This window comes from Rhamphochromis longiceps, linkage group LG7 (assembly GCF_057381845.1).
Source record: "Rhamphochromis longiceps isolate RC_006_pf linkage group LG7, R_longiceps_female_GT1.1, whole genome shotgun sequence".
NCBI lineage: Eukaryota > Metazoa > Chordata > Actinopteri > Cichliformes > Cichlidae > Rhamphochromis > Rhamphochromis longiceps.
In genome coordinates this window covers 30,194,048-30,214,538 of record NC_140563.1, presented here as the reverse complement: position 1 = coordinate 30,214,538, position 20,491 = coordinate 30,194,048, and the positions used below count along the sequence as shown (strand labels likewise).

At 40.5% G+C, this 20,491-nt stretch overlaps 1 protein-coding gene across 2 annotated transcripts in view; it reads right to left on the bottom strand.

The window, feature by feature from the left end:
- Positions 1-11,128: 11,128 nt before the first annotated feature.
- The window catches only part of myo5b (myosin VB), a 52,734-nt gene continuing 43,371 nt past the window's right edge, over positions 11,129-20,491 (bottom strand). Inside the window, exons 30-40 of one of the 2 annotated variants that reach the window (XM_085413278.1) lie at positions 20,059-20,136; positions 19,208-19,406; positions 19,025-19,118; positions 18,784-18,927; positions 18,229-18,380; positions 18,054-18,143; positions 17,818-17,968; positions 15,238-15,532; positions 14,163-14,337; positions 13,994-14,074; positions 11,129-12,754 (exon numbers count right to left, since the gene is read on the bottom strand). In XM_085413278.1, coding sequence (XP_085269404.1) covers positions 12,602-12,754; positions 13,994-14,074; positions 14,163-14,337; positions 15,238-15,532; positions 17,818-17,968; positions 18,054-18,143; positions 18,229-18,380; positions 18,784-18,927; positions 19,025-19,118; positions 19,208-19,406; positions 20,059-20,136 — 1,612 coding nt within the window. In that variant the 3' untranslated portion in view covers positions 11,129-12,601. The remainder of the gene's footprint in view (positions 12,755-13,993; positions 14,075-14,162; positions 14,338-15,237; positions 15,533-17,817; positions 17,969-18,053; positions 18,144-18,228; positions 18,381-18,783; positions 18,928-19,024; positions 19,119-19,207; positions 19,407-20,058; positions 20,137-20,491) is intronic. The other variant, XM_085413279.1, reaches the window with a different exon arrangement.

Genomic DNA, 20,491 nt, shown 5'->3' with positions numbered 1-20,491 from the left:
GTTGGGTTCTCAGCAGATATTTGGCTCCTAGTTTGTTGCACTGACTGTGTTTATATGCTATTTGTATTTGTGTATCATGAGGCAGTGGTGGGTGGAGATAACACCCGGTGGGTACGAAGGTGAGGTGTTGGTGGGGCGTCGAGCTTTCGAATGCATCTGTGGGTGGCAGCTGTGGTTAACGTGCAGTTTTCGGCTTTTAGGAGGCAACCTGGAGAAAATCATGGAAGGAAGAAGGAGATGGTGCGATCCTTCGACTGCAGCGACACAAGGCGGGGCAGTAGCAGCTGCCTGCACCTCCACAACGTTCATGGAGGTGAAGATTTAAGGAAGCTGCCGTGCTGAAAGAGCACAAGTCTTCAGTCTTAGGACGGTGCTGCGCTCTCTCTGCTGCACCTTATCTGGGAGAAGAAGCTCTCCCCCACCCCCACCAAACCACACGCCTGAGGTTCCTATCTCCGCTCAGCATCGCAAAACATCTTCAGCTGTGGTTTCATGTGTTCAGTCGCCTCCCTCTGAGTTGCTGATGGGAATCTGATGAGCCACCTGTTTACGCTGAGTGTTGTGGTTCTGAATCCTGGGGGGTTCAAGATACTGGGAGCAGCGAAGGAGGGAACTCTGCATCACCCGCACGAACACAACATAGAGAGTGTATACGAAGAAGATAAGGATGTACACAGTCAGGCTGCTGCTCTGCCACACAACATCAACAGCAATGACATGTGAAAGATGGCTTCAGGTCTGAAAGCTTAACTTCAGGTTAAGCTGTTCTGCTTTCCTCCAACAGAACAGCTTTGCATGATCCACAGTCCTGGTTTAATTCGTACTGCTCCTTTATGCCGCCCTGTGTCCTGTGTCTTTAATCCTCACAGGGATTACCTTTACAGGTGGCACGTGACCTCTGACCTGTAACTTTATATATATATGTATGTATGCATGTATATAAACATGAGTATATAGGATAACAGCCTCCATTTAAAATGTGTACACATTGACAAGTCTAATTACTCTGTGACTGAATGTAAAACTGAACTGCCCCTGATTCAACCTAAGTTAACATGAGATTATGGTTTTGTTTTTATGACTGTTTCAACACACTAAATATAAATCTATAATATAAAGTCGTAATTTTAGTTAAAAGAAAAAACTGCAAAGTAATTAGAGAATTCGCACTGTGCTGATTAGCTGTACCTGTATTAATATATGTCACTCACATATTCAAAATTTCACCTGTAATAGAAAAATATCACTTTTAATAAATCAGCATCTGGACAACAGAGTTGATTAAAAGCTAAATGATGCAACTGCGAACGTTAAATAGTTTAAAGCTGTTTTTGTTTGTAAAATGACAGAAATGGAAAGTCACAGACACGTATGTCCACCTAACAGATAAAATGAGGAAGTAAACTGCCTTTATAGAAATTTAAAAACATACTTAACTCAGTACAACATCGTGTTATAAACAGCAGTTCAGATTCTGATTTAAACAACTTTATTTCCTTCTTTATTACATTTATTTTGAAAATCGTCTTAAATATAAACTGTACTTTGTTCTGACATATAACCCTGTTTTCTTCATGCTTATCTAAGAGCCCAGAAGTACAAACACATGAGCTTATCAGTTTATTATAGTTTGACTTTATCTTATTCTAATGATATAAAAACTGATCGTATGTTTCGGGAAATGTCAGCTTGCACACATGATTACTGCTGCTGATTAAAGTGTGTCTGAAACTTCAATAAAATTATAATAAAATCTTTGTGTTTTGTCATTTTGATCTAACCTTGGAGTGCAGTTTGTTATCATGTCTAAACTGTACAGTTGTAAACATTAACAGACAAATGAAAACCTGAGCTGTCAGTGATGTGAGATATGTTCCTCACTGTTTTATTTAATATGTTAAAAGATGGATTTTTTTCATCTTTAAAGTGTAAAAATTGAGGTGATGAACTTAAATAACACTTGCACAGATTATTTTCATATATGAACTTACCACAGCAAAATACCGTCACAGCAAAGACGACACTCAGGGGCCCATGTGAGGGGACCGTGGGCAGTTGACTGTGGCCCATATTGCCAAGAAACGTAGAGAAATGTAGGGCACATTCGGTTCCCCTAGATATGTTTGTAATTTTTTTTTGCTGATTAGACTTTGTGTGCAATCGTAATTTAAGAAAATAATACTAATATCTTTCTGTTTTGTCACAGGTGCAGAGCCCAGATGTGCTCCACATTTCATGCTGCTGCACAGAAGCTGAGCCCATCTGGTTCCCACAGCTCAGGTACATGACCAACATTTGCTTGTATGGTGCGTGGACCATAATGTTACTCAAAAAGGGGGGAAAAGCTACTTTTAGCCACTCCCTTATTCACAGGGGGTTACTACATTGTTGGTTTGGCAGATTTTTTCACCAGATGTACTTTAAACTGAATTTATTTGCCCTTCCAAACTCAGACCAGGGATTCTTTGTTTGACATTCAAATACATAAACCACTGTACTGTGGAGCATGCTCTCAAAGGAGGGATGAAAAAAAGTTTTTTTTTTTAGTCTTTTTAGAAAATACAGTGCAGCCTAGAAGGGCACAATCCACACTTATTACATTTGGGCCCTAAAGTGGGCATGAGCTGTCAGCAGTTTTGCCACTATGCACGGTCCATAGAAAACTATCATGGGATTCAGGGTTTTCTTTGGGCAGTCTATAGTGGGACAGCAATAGACTTGCTTAAAAGTGTTCCAAAAGGGCAAAACTGCTACGGGTCCTACAAGGGTTTTCTGTGAGCACACCAAATGGGGTCCCAAAGGGCAAAACAGCTGTTCTGTGTGGTGAGACCCACTTGGAGCACACATGGGCTATGTTGTTTTGTCCTGCCCAAACAGCTCCACAGTTCACCCACTGCCAATGCTGTGGGCCAGCACAGGCCCATAGCATTGGCAGTGGGTCCCATTAGGGCCTAACTGTAACATCTAGTGTTATCAGCAGCAGTTTACAAAGACATCAAATTAATAGTGAGGAGAAATGATCTTATCTGGTTCCAGGTTCTCACGTGGCCGATCACTGTCATAAAACTGATCAGATTTTATATAACATCCATGATCATTAAAGCTTTCTGAGATTGTTTTTACTGAAGTAACCGCAGCTTTCAGATAAATGCAGAAACATGAACTGCTGAGAGGGTGAAAGCTGTAAAGAACAAACAAGTTAAAGTTAAAGCTGGGTGCTTTCTTTTTTCTGTTTCAAGTAATAAAAAAAAAAACCCTCCAGCTTGGCGGTATTACCTATTCTGAAGTGAAAAACGTTGGTCGCCAATCATCTCTAATAACTGACTGATTCATAAAGTTTCATGAAAAACTGAAAAAGGCCCAGAGTGGAAACAAACAGTTTGAAGTGTAGAAAAGTTTCATTTTACCCGCAAACATTTACTGAACTACCAGTGAATCTGTCGCTCTGATGAATGAAATGATGACACGAACCTCTGAGGCCTGTTTTCTCTGCGCTTCTGTGGAAATGATGGCACCTGCATGTATAGGCGCCCCTGAGGAGGTCACTGACTGCAGGTCTGAGACACTAAACACTGCACGTTCAGGATGTCTTTCCCTTACATACACATACCTGCCTCCACATATACCTACAGAACGTACAGCTATTTATGTCTTTACACCTACACCCATACATGAAACCACAGTGTAAAATCTCATGGTGCTGAATTTGAGTGAAGCCACACCAAAATGAGTGAGTCTTTGAAGCCGGGGCTACAGCAGCCACATGAATGTCTCCTCCGTACAGCCTTGGTACAAACGCTGCTTCCTGCTGCTCCTCGTGTCTTGTTTGTGCTTTTTTCAGCCCGACTGCTTTTTTTTCTTCGTCCTCATCACTTCGGTGCGTGTCAGCGTGAGTGTGAGTGCACAGCTAACAGTGAATTTCTGTAGAAAGGTGTTGCACGTTGTGCAAACAGGGTAGGGTTAGGCTTGTTTAGAAATGACTTGTCACCACATCCTTTTCCTCCCTCATAATTTGTCTTCATCCTTTTGAAAACAACAAGCAGCTGAAGTGAAACATGAGTGCAGTGAAACTCCTCAGAGTCACTGGGAGGATTTGCTGGGCAGAGGATGCTGACCGGACGAGCTCGCGTACAGGTGCAGGTTTCATTCAGCTGCAGGGAGATGCGCTGAAGGCCGCACGAAACTTTCTGTTTCTGCACCACAAACACTGAAATAACTGATGATTCACACAGACTGACAGACAAAAGAGGTCTGTCAGGAGGCTCTTACTAAAAGTCGATCAACTTTTTCATGAGGTCTGATTTAGCTGTAAATGCCCCGAGTGCTCCTCCCAGTGCACTGATACGCTGACCGTGTGTAACTCCTTAGTAATGAACATGATTTTATTAAATAAGACGTACCATAAAGCAAACCAACACAAAACCACAAACTGAAAACAGCAGCAGTCCAACACCGCATCCTCTCAACAAGGCTTCTGGAATAGATATACAAGTATGCAGAGGCCCATTTTCAGCAGCTGTCACTCCAGTAACACATTAACTAATGCAAGCTAGCATGTTACAAGACTCAGTGATAATTAGAAAACAGTAAGTTAATGATGATTACAAAAGCATAGATACCTGCAGAATCAGCCCCTGTGGGTTTGACTGAAGCCTAAAAAACGAGACTGTTCCGAGTTCCTGATCCGAGAAACGAAACTCTATCTGTGAAATTACTACAAAAAGAAAAAGAAAAGAAAAAGCAGAAAGGGGATTTCATGCACTGGTATGTGTTCCTCCCTCCAGAGAAACTGGTAAACCAGATCCACCTGACACTGCATTCCTGCTTTTGCCTCCACTACAAGCACGAACTGAGTCCACACATGAGTTTGTGGTTTCAGTGCACTCTCAGGGCATTTCACGATACAGTCTCAACTTCTTATCTATTGTTTCATCTTCTTGGATATAAACTTTGATCTATGTGTTTGGTCTCATCTCTCCCACCAGAGACCACAGTCCACCACACACATCACAGATTTTCATACTTCCTGTTATTTCTCATTAAAAACTGCTTGGTTAAGTGTAGACAGAGCTCATAGTTTGGCTTAAAATACAGCCGCTGATGTTTCTTTTAAACCTCTACTTTATTGGTTGCCATGGTGATGGGTCACCGCTGAAAAAAATAGGCCTACGCGCTGCCAATGCCTCATATTGCTCTTGCTGAACAACGTTACTTACAAAATAGAAAAAAATTGTTTCCATGACAATAATAATTGTTAATGATTTCAGATTATTTCTAGATTCAGATCAACTCCAAGAATTACTCACATGCAAATTTCCACCTTCAGGATATTTTCATGTAAATTACTTTTAGTGTAAACTTAACCAATCATGAACAACCTCTGTTCTTTTCATGCTACTCCTGCCATTAGGACACAAGGAATGTCTACCATGTGACGTCTTAATAAACAATAACCTGAATTCTAAACACTAAACCTGTGCTATTATAATACAGATTTGTTTTCTTTAGTAATCAGTTTTCCTGAATCTTGGTCAAAGGACCAAAAATGAAAAAATTTCATTCCTTCAAACTGAAAATAATTTCTTATTCAAAGATCACCTCCACCAAAGGTAGTGTAGAAAAGGGGAACTCAGTGGACTCAGTGGAAGTCCGTCATTTAAAACTAAAAACCTTTATATAACAAACTGCTTTCAGTGCATTTTTATACTGTTTCTTCCCATGGGTGATGTCAAGGTGCCTGTGTTCAGTTCTCCTTCACAGTCTGTGGTTAAAATCCAGGGTTTGTCAACCCGCTCATCCTCCTCCACCTCATGGCAATTTAACAACTTGTGAGATTTAAAAGAAAAACAACTTTATATAAATAAAGTTCATGTCCAGAGTAAAAGCATCTGTAAGCTGCTGTTTTTATTATATGTTATGATAATAATACAGCTGATGTATTTGTATTATCCTGTTGAATGCAAGACTGTAGAGGATAAATGTTCTGATGTTTTTATTGTTAACCCTTTTGAGCCCACAGGTGCGTCCACGCTCCGATTTGCGTAACTACTTTAAAACTTATTTGTTTTTGCAAAATAAACTGGGGGAGTTGTACTTACATATCAGTCATTCCACTTATCCCAGGTCGGGGTTTCCTTCCACTGATGGCTTTGTAAAAACCACGTAAAGACCGCTTGCAAAAACAAAAAAATTAAAACCTTTTTCCAGGTAACAAGACAATCCTAATTACCAAATCAAATTTTGGGTTGTCTGCCTGCATCCCAAATTTAACTAAAGTTACCGTCAAACGTAGTAACAGAAGACTCTGGACTGTGGCCAGCTCCACGTGTCAATCCAAAAGGAGCGCAGCGATTCATAATAGAAAAACAAGTGATCCAAACTTTCAGTGTTATTTTCACAGAATGTACATGTGTTCACATCCAGGTTAAATTTCAGTCTTAGGAATTCATTGGTTGGATAAATCTAATTTTTGACTTTAAAATTAACCTCTTTTGTTTTAGGGGGAAGGGGAAGTGAAATATGCTATCTCTGTGTTGCCTTAACCTTCATGGCCTCAAATTCTTTAGAATATAATTTCTTTTAACCGGGTTAGGATAGATTTAATTTATTAACATATTTCTGATCGCCTTGTTTGTAAACCTGCTGTCAACAAAGTCAGCACCGGCTATGCAGAGCGGCGTCAGTCCAGGAGAAATTTTAGAGTGCACAATATCTTCTTTAATCATTGATCTCAAAGGGACTGGGATGGCTGTAGCTAGTGTATTATAACTCGTAGGGACACTCATGCAGAGCTAGTATCTCACATGTTTTTATATTCAGCTGTTGACCTGAAGCTTTGGAGAAGCGGTTGATCACCTGTAAGGCTAAAGGAATCTGGTCCAATCTGGTATCATCTGCCAGCTGACTTATTATTATTAGTTGACCCATACTATTTAACCCGTCAGTGTGACTGTTTTTAATCTGAATAGATAAGAGCTCAGCATGATAAACAGAAGTGGTGAGCTGCTGCGGCCCTGCCTTATTCCTCTAGTAACCTCAAACCTCTGACAGGTGCCATGTTCCAGCAAAACAGAGCTGTTGATAGAATTATAGCATCCCTTTCACACTGATAAATTCTTCTCCACAACCAAATGACTGCAGGGTTTTTAATATGAACTTATGTTCAATTGACTCAAATGCTTTTTTAAAAACCTCAAAACAGGATGTATCCCCTCTCTTGGATTATGTCACTGTAATCAAGGAGAAAAGCAGCCTAATATTATCAATTAGTCTTCCTTTGAAAAAACCTGACTGTCTTTCACTAATTATGTTTGAGATGCCTTTCTTCAGCCTCTCAGCTACAGCCCCTAACAGGATCTTATAATCAGTGTTTAGTAAGGTGATTGTCTTAAATTGTCTAAAAGTCTTCTGTTTTTACCAGAATCTGTGTAATTAACTCTTGTTTCATACTTGGCATCAGTTCTTTCTTTTCTATAGCTCCTTTTAACGCACCAAATGGCAAGGTTCTTAAGTCCTTCCAGAAGAACTGATAAAAATTAGCAGTGAGCCCATCTGTCCCTGGAGACTTGTTTAAGGCCATTTTAATGACCACTGAATCCAATTCCTCAGTTGTAAGCTCAGAGTCACACAAATATTTAAATGGTTTGTCAATATGTCAATACACGGCACGAGACTAAATCTTATTACAGAACCCGTCAGCATCAGCTGAATATTCTGGGACAACTTGGAATAGAAAGTAAAGACTTCAATCTCTCTGAAATCTTTGCATTCAGTCCCATTTATCAGTAGGCTTGTAATTACATTTCTCTGATGTCTACTTTTCTCCAGCTTACTAAAATATGATGATTTTTTTTCACCTGCCTCAGTCCATTTGACTCTCAATCTAAAAAGCAACCTGGGCCTCCTCAAGGCAAAGATCATCTAATTTAGTCTGTACCTCCATCAGTTTATTTTTCTCCTGCATGTTCCGTTTTTCTTTACTACAACACTGAGCTATTTCCCAAAGTAAATTACTTTCATAGTCGTGTTTTTTCCCATTTAGTTCTTTGCAGAATTTTATAGTAAATTCTCTGATCCTGAATTTAACAAATATCTTCATTAGGTTTAAACCACAGATAACTCTTAACTCCAGGATTCACATGTCTCTAAATGTCTATGAAATTATTATCACAAGCAAAGTTCACAGCAATGTTATTCTGCTGCCTCCTTCCTAAGCAAGGAGGCCATCTGTCCATCCATTCATCTGGTCTCATGTTCCAGTCTCCTCATACTACAGTATAATCTGTGGGGTACATAACTTTAAACTCTCAAATCACATTTGTTAAGTTTTCCAATAGACTTTTGACCTCATTATTGTGACTATAATGATTTTTGACAATTAGAAATAAACCTTTACTCTTCAAAACTATTTTTGGGTGATGTCTATGCTTTTCTGTGTAGTTCCTGATGCTCAGAACTTAAACTGCACTGTTTGAAATGGTTTATTTTGCTGCACATGCTGATTTTTTGCAAATTGTGCACAATAATATTTATTTTCATTTTTGCTGCAGTTTACAAAAATTAGTGTATCTCGAAAATGAAACTATGAAGACACTCAAAATAAATTTCCTGTGGTTGGAAATTTTGTGCAACTTGTTTTGAGGGATAAACCTCCAAAATTTCTGTAACAAAAATAATCTGTAAAAACAACATAAAAATAACAATTTTCATTTTCTTTGTAGTTTATTGCGTTTTTTAGAATTTTATGTAGTTACTATGGACTTAATGTATACATATTATAAAAAGTTAGGATAGAGCGGTTGTATTGATGAATAGGAACTTGAAATGCTCTAAAAAATACAGCATGTAAAAATGCAAAGGCTCTGGTGGACTTGTTCTCAGGGCGGCTGAAGTTAAACAGGACACAACTGGTGCGTTTGTTGAGGAGACTGTTGTAAGTTATGCACTCTTAGAACAGACGTGTCAGATTTGACACAACAAGCTTGGTTTTAAAATGTTAAAATAAATGCTTATTATTTTAACACGTCCATTATACATGTGTGGATTATGATGACTTGTCTTTCCACACACAGTGAATGAATGGTTAAAGCAGCAGTGGGACAGTCACAGTAAAAGCTGCAGGTAACTGATGATAAATAAAGTGCAGGCTCAGTTCTCCAGGTAGAGGAAAATGGTTTGAAACTCTTGTTGCAGTTTCAAGATGGAGTTTGTTTCAATGGCTTTTTTTCCAGCTTTTATAATATTATATTTGGTTTTTGTCAAGCTGTAAAATAAAGAAGAAGAAACCAAAACTAAAGACACTTCCTCTAGTTTTATATTTAACTTTAAGTGCATATTATTATTTTGGGTAGTTTCCAGTTTTTTAAAATTCAGTTTAAATTCTGTTGCACAATTGTTTAGTTTTGTTTTAGGTCATTATGATAAAACCTGAACAAACTAAAGATGGTGAATATATTTTATTAAATATGACTGTTTAATTAAAAATATTCACTCTTTTGCCCGACAGTGACTCAGTGTTTTATTAAGCCTGCAGTCACAGTGTGTGTGTAAGAGTGTGAAACAGATCAGTGGGCGTCCTGTGAAGCTTTGAGCCACCTGAGCGACAGGTAAACCACGGACGACCTCGCAGGCCGACAGCTGGCACAACTGACAGCGAGCTGCTGTGGGAAGCAAACCAAACCCTCGTTCACAGAGCTGCTCTTCTTCTTCTCTGCCAACAGTCAGTGCAGACTGTGGGGACATTTTTATAGTATTTATTCACTTAGAGATCAGAAACATTAGAGAACGTTGTAGTTTTAATTCAGGGTGATAAATCTTATTTTCCTTCAACATCAGTGACGTGTCGAGCACCAAAGTGCCTCATCGTCAGACTGTGTTTGAAAACTGGGTTTGATTTTTCTCCAGTTTGAAGAAACTTTGTGATTGTTGAAGATGAATATGATGAAATTTGATTCTTAAGGTTGAAGAATAAGTTATTTGAGGATAACGTTAAGTTAAATGCACTGAACGGGTTTATTAATGAGGTTTCATTTTAGTCATGTTTATACTTTGCAGGTTCATTTTATATTCAGTGTTTTTCATTCTGACTAATTCAGAAAGTATTTTTGGAAGAACACATCAGGTGAAGCATTTGTGATGCTCAAATCTCTGTGTTGGTTCAGTTGTTTGACCAGTTTGTAGCTTTTCTGCAACACTTTAAGGTAAACATTTTTTCAGAAATCAGACACCAGGCAAGTATGTGCAGACATGTGCTGCTCTCAGATGTTTGGAATCACTTGTAAAGAATTTTTCTTACTTTAATATTTTCTCTGAAGACAGCACACTGAGAAGTTTCTTTGGCTGCTTTAGACATGAAAGATTAATGAACTGACATCAGGCTGCTTTTGTGTCTCTTGTTTGGGGAAATAATCCAGATTAAATTTGCATTTAATCACCATTTCATTGGATTTTGATTGAAAATTAAAAATAACAGAAATGTCCCTGAAATGTTTGTAATTTGTAAAAGTTCTCTGCACATTAAAAACCTGTCAGACTTTCATTTTTAGTGATGAGCTTATTGCTGTGACTGCAGTATTGAAGTCTGAACTGAAGTTTACACCTAAGCCTACAAAGTGCATTTAGCAGTTTCATATTCTCAAACATTTTGTTTTTAATTTATGCTTCAGCAGTTTCAGACTGGCACTATAAGCAGTGAGACCTCAACAAACACACCTGTAAACATGCTCCAGCTGTGACTTTGGGGCAGAAACAAGGGGCTCTGCTCTCTGAATGATCAGAGCAGCTACAAGTGTGTAAACTTGGTTAAACTCCCATCAGCTTCAGCTAAACTGTGGAAATAACGTTTATATTTTTGCCAGAAATGTTTCAATAAGAAATTTCATTTCATAAACAAAGAAGACGCTAACAGAACATCAGCAAGACTTCAATTCCAAAATATATTCTTTGAGTTACAGTGATTGACTCCGTTTCATCCAGACTCAAACATCTGAAACTGAAGAGCTTTACTGCAGAATAAAACCAAACCTTCAGTTACGTGTGAAGTCAGCACAAAAACATCCAGTTTACGGTTTTTGTCTTATGAATGACCTGAATTATTAAACTTGTGCACAGCAGGTTTGCAGTGAAACTCTTCACATGTTAAACTTCATTTTATTACATTTGCACTTCATAAAAAGATGAAGATGAACGGCATCCAACAGAACATCATCAGCGTAGAATGGCACGTGGGTTTGGAGGAAAAGGAAAAATGTGAGGGTGTGATGGTTTGCAGTGTTATCTTGTGCATGTTTAGTATTTTACCTAGTAGTGTTTCCACGTGTGGTGCAAAAGAGAGAAACAGAAGAACAGAAACAGTAAAAAAAAATAACTTCCCACAGAAATAAACGACATTACAGAGAGACGAAGTGGAAGTCCTGCACAGACTCTGAGAGGAGATCAGAAAAAGTGTTGATTTGCGTTTTACAGGCTGCTCTGCACCAGCTGAGTGAACAACAAGGTTTTCCAGAAGCCAGGGGGAGAACAACCTACCTGCTCTTTAGCTCATTAACTGCTATCACACTGCCAGCAGCTGTTATTAAAAACTACACCGTCGCATTTTCATCGCTTCATTTATTCGTCTACATTTGAACATCTTTCTGTCTTTAAATGCAAAAAAAAACAAGATTCACGTCTCTGCACCAGCCAACCTGAATAACCCTGACGTGTCCCAGCAGTTAGTTTCATCTTAAACATTTGCTTTCGTTTGCAGCATTATTTTATCATTTTGTTTTTTTAATTGGCCAAACGATCACAGGAAGACAGATCTGATAACTTCTGATACTTTCTTCTGACACGTTTGGGATCCTCCACAGCTGACTGTGTATTAGGAGCAGCTGAGAGTCACATGATGACACATGACTGGAGGAGCAGGAGCAAATATGAGATTAAATAACTGTTAACAGCTTAGTTTTAGTTTAGTGTAATTTTAGTGTTTAAAGGTGTCGTTATATCAGTACAGAAGCAGATAATCAGCCTTTTAATGCTACTGAATAACTAAATAAATAAATACGACCCACAACCTTCAAGGCTCAAAGGAAGTAAAGAGTCTACAGAAATCAACATGTTACTGCTGACACAGCCAACCAATCTCATGCAATTTTGACTGATTAAGCCTGAACTTTTAAATGCTGAATATTGTCAGTTATTCGGGTCGCTGATGTTTGTCTGCGTTTTAAATCTTCAGAAACCTTCACGCACATCTAAAAAATCTTGTTTTTCTTCTGAGTCTAAATGATCCCTCTGAACCTTCCTCCTGACCTTCTTCATCCTTCTGCAAACCTTTCTGCTCCTTCTGTTAGATTCTGTGTTTCTTTATCTACTCAAACAGCAGCACAGTTTACTGTCAGAGAAGAACAACTGTGATGTGGACTCCACAGACTGGACTTCTGCAGGTTTTTTTCAGAAACGTGGAGGATTTACTTCAGAGAGACGTGAGGAGATGAACTTGTTCGGCAGAAAGGCAGACGTGCTGCTCTCAGGAAGACATGGAGACAGAAACAATGATCAATAAGAGGTGTCAGGCAGCAGACGCTGCTGGGTAACAGTCAGATTAATTGGCAGGTCATCAGACTCTGACGAGGAAGTCGATGTTAAGCGAGGCAGGAATGTGCAGCATCTCCAGGCTGAGGGCAGACGGCGAGTAAGGGAAGAGGACCGGGAAAGTGTGTTTGGTATCCAAAAGAAGCTGAGGAGGGTCATTCCTCTCCTGAAGGCGATTCTGGACACACAGAGACAGAGAGAAGTCAAACATGAGGCTGACATCACTGGTCCCGTAGAGGCAAAGTATTCATACAAAAAACCCAAAAAGAACAGACATCAGAAACCCGTTTATATTTCATGCTTTTGCTGTGTAATGTTGCACACAGCTGAAATGACTGAATGCAGACAAACAGAAACCTTCTAGTTTCTGGAGGCCGTGGCTCCTGCTTACTTTCCTGCTCCAGGACAGTTTGTGACCTGGATTCATGAACTTTGTTCTACTACTGCCGTGTTACCGGCAGCAGTAGAACCAAGGCAGCTGAAAGCAATTCAGCTGTTTATAGTTGTGCAACCTTTAACCTCCTAAGACCCGAACTCTTTCATGGCATGATTTTTAATTTCTCTTTGTCATTTTGGCTGATTGGGACCTGATGAAAGTAAAAACAAAGAATTACCAGATTTATTTATTTATTTATTTTTACCAGATTTTTGTTTCTGAGAAAAATGAGATAGAACAGTGGCAGTATAATGTCCTCATAAGTGGATATCAGGACCTTGTGGAGCAAGATTTAGTATTTTGGTCTAGACAACCCAAAATGTGCAGTCCACGTATGTGGACGCCCGGTCCTAGGAGGTTAAATTTGCTCTTAACGCCAAACAGTTTCAGTTTATCCGAAGACAGCAACATGGTTTTTCGCAGAATTTACATTATTGGATATGTTTACGCATGTATGTATGTTACGTATGTTTACACTTGCCTCATCAGACCGACCGTGGGCATTTTATAGGATTCGTGTAAGATATCAGATTTTCCTGAAAACTGCTGGGAGCTCCTGGTTTTGTTTAGCAATGCAGGGTTTTCCCAAATATCTACATTGGATGTGGGCAGTACAAAGTTAAAGAGACACTTTGGTGGTGTTTAAAAAAAAAAAAAAAAAAGGCTCTGTATGAGCACCTCTGCTTTTACTTCTGTTTTCTACCAAAGTGAACTATTTCCAAAGCAGAATAAGAAGCACAGAAGCAAAAATAATTCTGCAGTTCTGTTTTTAAATGACCTGATTGGTTCAGATCTTCAGATTTGGCACCAGCAGCATGAGGTGTTAAATTTTCTAACATCACATCTGTAAACGGATCTGACATTCAGATTCCACCTTTTATGCTTCAAAATTTTACATTTGTTCTTTTCATGTCCCAGAGGAATCCTCCCTCTGGTGTTTGGTAGAGGTATAAGCAGCTAAACCGTCTGTGTGATTCACACCTGAATGTTTCTGATGAAGGACACAGTGACTCGTTCTTCAAACTCGTTCAGAGGCGTGTAGAGGTTCAGGATTTTCACGATCTGCAGGAGACAGCAGGTTAACATCCTGTCATTATCTGATCGGGAGTGTTATCGATCGCCTGCTCGGGTTCAGATGAGCTGAGCGTACCTGCTGCATGGTGAGCGCGGTGCACAGCGCACAGATGGCCTCGGCGTCCTGCGACGTTTTCTTCTTGACCTGCAGCAGCTGTGCAGCCTGAATGATCGGCTCCAGAGTAGCTGCAGCTTTACTCTGATACAAGTTATTTCCTCTGAGCCACTCCTCCAACTGACTGGTGTTGTACCTGTGTGTGTGCGCGCACACACACACACACACACACACACACACACACACACACACACACACACACACACTTCAAAGTGAGGGTTGGGGTTGATGGGAGACCCACAGAGTTCAGGCATACAAGGTTTTGGCGATGTGACGTTAAAGCCAACCTCCATCTCTCTGTGCGATCTTTCTCCTGAATCTGAACACTAACAACAAACCAGCACATTATGTAACAAGTTATGGTCAATGCTCTTCTTCTACCAGTGCTTCTTTGATTTCTTGTTCTTTCTTGTCGCCCCAGAAAAATCCAGATTATTATTGTAATAATTTCACTTCTTAAGTTTTTTAAATTATTATTTTGGACAGAGCGCAACCTAAAACTCAATTTAAGCTTTCATGATATGAATAGAATAGAAAATCATCATAAACTTGATGATGTTCTATTCCAGCCTTTCTATTCAACTGACAGTCATGTTGGATTGAGGTGATGTGTTTTTGTGTACTGCATGAAAAAGCCAAAAAGGGCAGCCTGTAGTGATGGAACAGCTGGCTGAGCTCAGCGAGCTGTGAGTTAACTTGTGACCTGTTTGGGATTATTGTTAGGTTTGTTGATAAAAATGAGTCATTAACCACAGCTGAAGCTATCTGCACCATTCATCTCTAGAACTTGTAACTAACGAGGGAAGAACTTCAAAGACGAACTGAGCTCACTGACGTTTTTCTTTAGTTCATTTAACTTGCAAAGAAATTTTCACTGGATTCTAATTCAATGAAATACCTGCAATATAAAGTATAAAGACAAAATTATAAAATATATATGGTACATAGTTCACAGATTTTAGTAAATTTGTTTTGCATTGTAATGGAGTACAAACTATAAAGTTGAGCTTGTGGGTGTCGGCTGCAGGTTTAGTACCTGAGCTGCATGCCGGTGCTCCAGGAGCAGACGTCCTTGCGCAGCAACAGGTTGTTAAGGGTAACAGCGTTGATGCAGTGGAAGAGCTGCCGGACCGCCTGACCTATGATCTCAGGGTCCAGACCGTGGTCTCGCATGATGTTGTGGAACTGCCCCAGCTGCTTGATCAGGGCCTGCAGGGTGTAGCTGGTGGGGCCGTCGGCGTCCATGTCCATGCTGGACGAACGGTTCCTGTAGCCCATCGGCTTCACGCCTGCCAGGCTGGGGATGCTCTCGCTCTCCAACATGGCCGACACTGGATGGCAAAACAGAAACCAGAAAAGGAGTTCAGACATACAAAGAAGAACGTTTATAGAACAGATGGGAAGGTACAGACCTACACCAGTTACACAGCAACAAAATGATCTAGAAAAACACACAGGATGGTGCTATACAGACTTAGTTCCTCCAACGCTTGTTGTTTTGTTCTCCAGTCACTTTGTGGTTTTGGCTTTTCTCCATTTAGACTCCAGAGTTTTCAGATCTTCAATGAGGTTGCAGCTCCAGGTATGTTGAGGCAGTCTTGAGCAGCACTTTGCTGCCGAAGTTGCTCACTTTGATCTAAACCATGAATCCATGTTTGCTGTTAGCTACTTCAATTCAGTTTTACTTTGCTCACTCCAAGAACATCCAGCTGATTGTGGTTGAATTCCTGCAGCAGCTCAGAGACTCTTTTGCTTTGGTGGAGGGTATGCATTCGCCAAAAAAAAAAAAAAAAACCCCTTCAAAACTCATCTTTCTTCAAGCTCTGGACCGTGTCTTAGGTTTAGTCTTCGATTTGACCCTAACTCATCTGTCCACTGATAACCGTCCTGCAGCTCTGAGGGGATTTTTTTAGCCTGCCTTTACTCTGTTCGACTTAAAGACTTCTGGTAGATAAAAATACCTTTAATAACGATGAAGTTCACACTGACCACAGCTCTGTGGTTGCTGTGGTAACCACTGTGCACAGTCCAATAGCAGAAAGTCACATAATGACTCATATGGGGACGAAATGAGTCAGCTGCTACCTCAGAGTGACGTAGTTTCTGAAAAAAATTCCCCAAACTCAACGAAAACTCAAACCAACACAAAACAGGAGAAGAGTGGGACTAGAAGATTTCACCATGGGGTTGTTGTGATAACCTGCTTCTTCCTCATGTTATGACACTTGACCAAACACTACAAATGACCGCATTTATCATTTAGTTTAGCATCTAAATAATGCTTCGGTTCTGTTTCGTGCTGCTCTCATTACACAATGATGGTTTTGCTGGACGGTAAACCCCATTTTATTTTTCTGTATAATTGTAACAGGACTTCTTGGGCGGCCCTCAGCTCCTTTGATGATGCGGTTACAGCAGTGAGTTAAAATAAGTAGTTCAGCTCTGAATTGAGAACACAGAAATGTTTCCTTGGACAGAATTCGGTTTGGTTGCACTATCAACCTTTGCATTAATGTTTTGGCTGACAGCAGATGAAACAGCAGCTACTAGTGTGGCTCATATCTAAAATGTCACTGCAACAGAGAGCAATGATCTGTGAAAGCCAAACATCTTTGACAGCCACTCACTGACACGCTGCATGTTTTAGAAGACTGAAAGTGATGTCTGCAGATTCGGGTTGTGGTTAAGTCACTGAGTTTTTCATATTTAACAACAGAGATGAGGCTTAATGACACAGCTGTCCTTGTCATCATTTTATCCTGTTGGCTCCAGAAGTCTTTATTTTCACTTCTTTTTCATTTACCACCAGACTTCTGTCCATCTGGTTTAAACACACTAACGGATGGTTTTGTCAGCTGTTTTCAGCACAAACATGTTTGTGTTTCTCATAAAGGGACTCGGGAGGAAAGTACCTCTTTCCCCACAAATGACTCTATACCCACTTCTGTCGGTATGTCAAGCAGCTGACTTTCTCAAGGAACAGAGTTACATCACCTGAACACACAGTCAGCAAAGTCCAGCATGTTTTCATTTTGTCAACGACTCACGCAGAAATTAAAATGCAATTTTCCCTTTTAAACGTGCACAATTTTACAACCCTGGTGAAAGAAAAAAAAGGTCAAACAATATATTACTAGCTTCCACATCCTTAAAGAAAACAAACGCAGGGTTTTCAGATTAAAGATTAAAATTCTCACAGACAGGTTAAACACCCCAAACATGTAGTAGAAAAATGTGAAATAACTCTTCAAGAATTTTGTAAATGAATCTGCTGCAACAGGAGAAAGGCCATATCTCGAACAGTTTCTAATCTCTTTCTACTGGCTGGATATTTATCCTTCTAGAAATCTGACTGATGAATGCAACTCATATTGTCCAGGACATTTGACCATCCAGCAAGAGAGGAGCTTTGCAAAGTTTTCTATAAGGTCCCGAGCTCTTTATTTTTAACTATGCTGAAATAACACACCAAGCTGAACGAGAGGCACCAATTAGAAAACCACATAAATATTTCTTTAAGCAAAATATAACCAATGCATCATGTGCATTTATGCATCTTGCAATTAAATGCATCAAACCATAAAATTCTCCTTTTTGGTGTTTCAGGCAAACTCACCGATCATGGGTTGAATGATGCCTTCTGCCACTTTGATGAGTTGCTGGTAGATCTGGATGGAGAGATCGCTCAACACCTGTCTGTACTCAGCCAGGTCAAAGTTCTTCAGACAGTGCTCGTTCTGTTTGGACGTGTTCTGTGTCATAAATGCCTGATGAAGAAGATGTCAGGATGTGAGAGTGGTTAATCGCTGCTTCTGTCTGCTCATTCATTACAGATATCGATCAGGTCCTCACCTCCTCACCGCTGTATTGCTTCAGACAGTGAAGCAGTCGGCTGGTGTTGGCCAACCAGAAGGATGTCATCTCAAAGTCATCGTTGTTCTTCTGCAGAATGAATAAAAGGACTTTCAAAATAAAAGAACCTGTGTGTGGAATCAGACAGGTGGGCTGTGTGTGCAGTAGCACCAACCTTGAGGACCTTCTTGATTGCGTTGATGGTGGAGGTAAGCAGAGACTCCACCTTCTGGTCATCATTGATGTAGTCAGCGTGGCGGATGCACATGAAGAGGATGTAAGCTGGCAGACAGGGCACCGTACCAGACACGTTGTTGGGGCGGATGTCTGAAATCACATGCAATGGGTGAAACAACTCTGGTTTTATTATCCTGAGGACATGCATCCTGCTGTTCGTCTTGTCATCACATATTTTCAACTTCACCTCCAGCTCAACTTTAGTGACAGTAAAGCCGTCACTGTGAGGGACGTTGGGGAGCTACAGAAACAGCTGGAAACCAGACAGCTTCTTGTGTTGCTTTTTCTAACTACCAAATGCCCGATTTAATAAATATTTAAGTTAGAATATTTGTTCAGAGCTTCCGTTCTAACTTCTGAAAGCTGTGGGAGAAATCTTATCCAGCATGCGGTTTGAACAAACGCAGTCTGAGGTGGATGGGAATACCTCACCCACAATATGAAACCTCATGTAAGATAGAAAAACCACATGAAGCTGGGGCGATGTTCTTACCATTGATCAGGGTCTTGACCAGCAGCGCCTCGTTCTCCTTGTTGTACTCCAGCATCCCCTCAAAGTCCTTCTCCTTCCTCTGGACGGTCACCTGACGTATCAGCTCAGGTTTGGACCTGCTGCTCTGAGCTGCTGCTTGAGCAGCTGAAAAACAGACACATGGACACACACACACACACACACACTTAGCCTCTGACCATCAGGTGCAGCTCTACAGAGCAGCTTCCTGTTCTCCTGTTACCTTCCAGCTCCTGGACCTTCTTCATGTAGATCTTGAGCTGCTTCTTCAGCTTCCTCTCGTTCTTCTCCAGCTTCTCCACCAGCTCTTTGAGATCCTGCAGGAAGACACAGAGCAGCGTCAGAAAACGGAAAACAGGAATCAGGAAGGGAGTCCGGCAGCAGCGGCTGCTGCAGTATTGCTCACCAGGTTGTCATTGGTGAGCCGCGTGATCTCCTGCTGGACGCTGTACTCCACCTGAGCCTCTGGAGACAGAGACATCATGTAGCTGAGCTTTTCCTGCTTATCCTCGATGTCACCCTTCAGCAGCTCGATCTGAGTGTGAAGGGCCTCCAGCTCGTCTTTGTGCTGCCTGGACTGAGTCTGCAGCTGAGCCTCCAGCAGCCTGGCAGGACCGGGAGGACCAGAGTGTTACTGACAGACACCGAAAACAACAAAACACCAAAACAAACAAAAAAAACAAACAAAAACACAGCAAAACACCGCACAGACAGATCAGTGATGATACAGCCAATGTGTGAAACATCCTCTGAGGGCTAAGACACATTTTCATTAACCTTCCCATGAAGTAACATCACACTGAAGGTTCATGATGAAGGTTTACTTTGTTTGTTTTATTTTAGAAGTAATAATTTTATGATTTTTGCTCTAAAAGTTGCTGAGTCAGCACTGACACGTGAATGTGTGACTCACTGAGTTAATACTGATGTTTGTGTATTTTAAATTAATGGTGTCCTCTTCTTCAGGCTGCATAAATATTAAACTGCATATGATTCATCAGCAACTCTCAAACATATAAAGAGAATATTGAGGATAATCGTCGCCTTAAGCTGAACCATCACAGCTGCTTTCTGGGCTCATAAACTTCAAATCCAGATTGAGTTCACATGGCGGATTTTACTTAGGAGCTGAGAGCATCCTCATATTTCACACACTGGGTGTAGAAGCGGCCCTTCACGAACAGACTGAGGTCCAGAACATTACAGAGATGATTTTTTTGAAATGAAAGGAAGCAGAGGAAATGAGCAAACAGAAACCTGGCCACTTGTTTGAGGCCCTGGTAAGCCAAGCCCAGCTCTCCATCTTCATTCAGGTAACACCAGTCCTGATGGTTACTGGTGTCCAGCAGCAGCAGGCAGAGGACACAGAGAAGCAGATAAAAGCAGCATGTGAGGAGCAACGCAGCGAACAGAGAGGAGGGAGAGCAGCAGAAAGGTTAGTCACTACATAAACAAGAGAAAAACCACAACTTCAGCTGCTGCCACTAAAACACTGTTAGAGCTACACTCGTTATTTGTGATGATCACAGCCCTGTGTTTTGGTGGGTCCTATGAAAAAGGAACGGCACAAAGGTGTTTTATTTTAACCCAAATCACAATCACTTCTGTGGGACTGATTTTGGGGTTTTTTTGCACTTTGAAAATGTAACACGTGCACACGAGGAGATATCAGACCAAAGACTGAAATCAA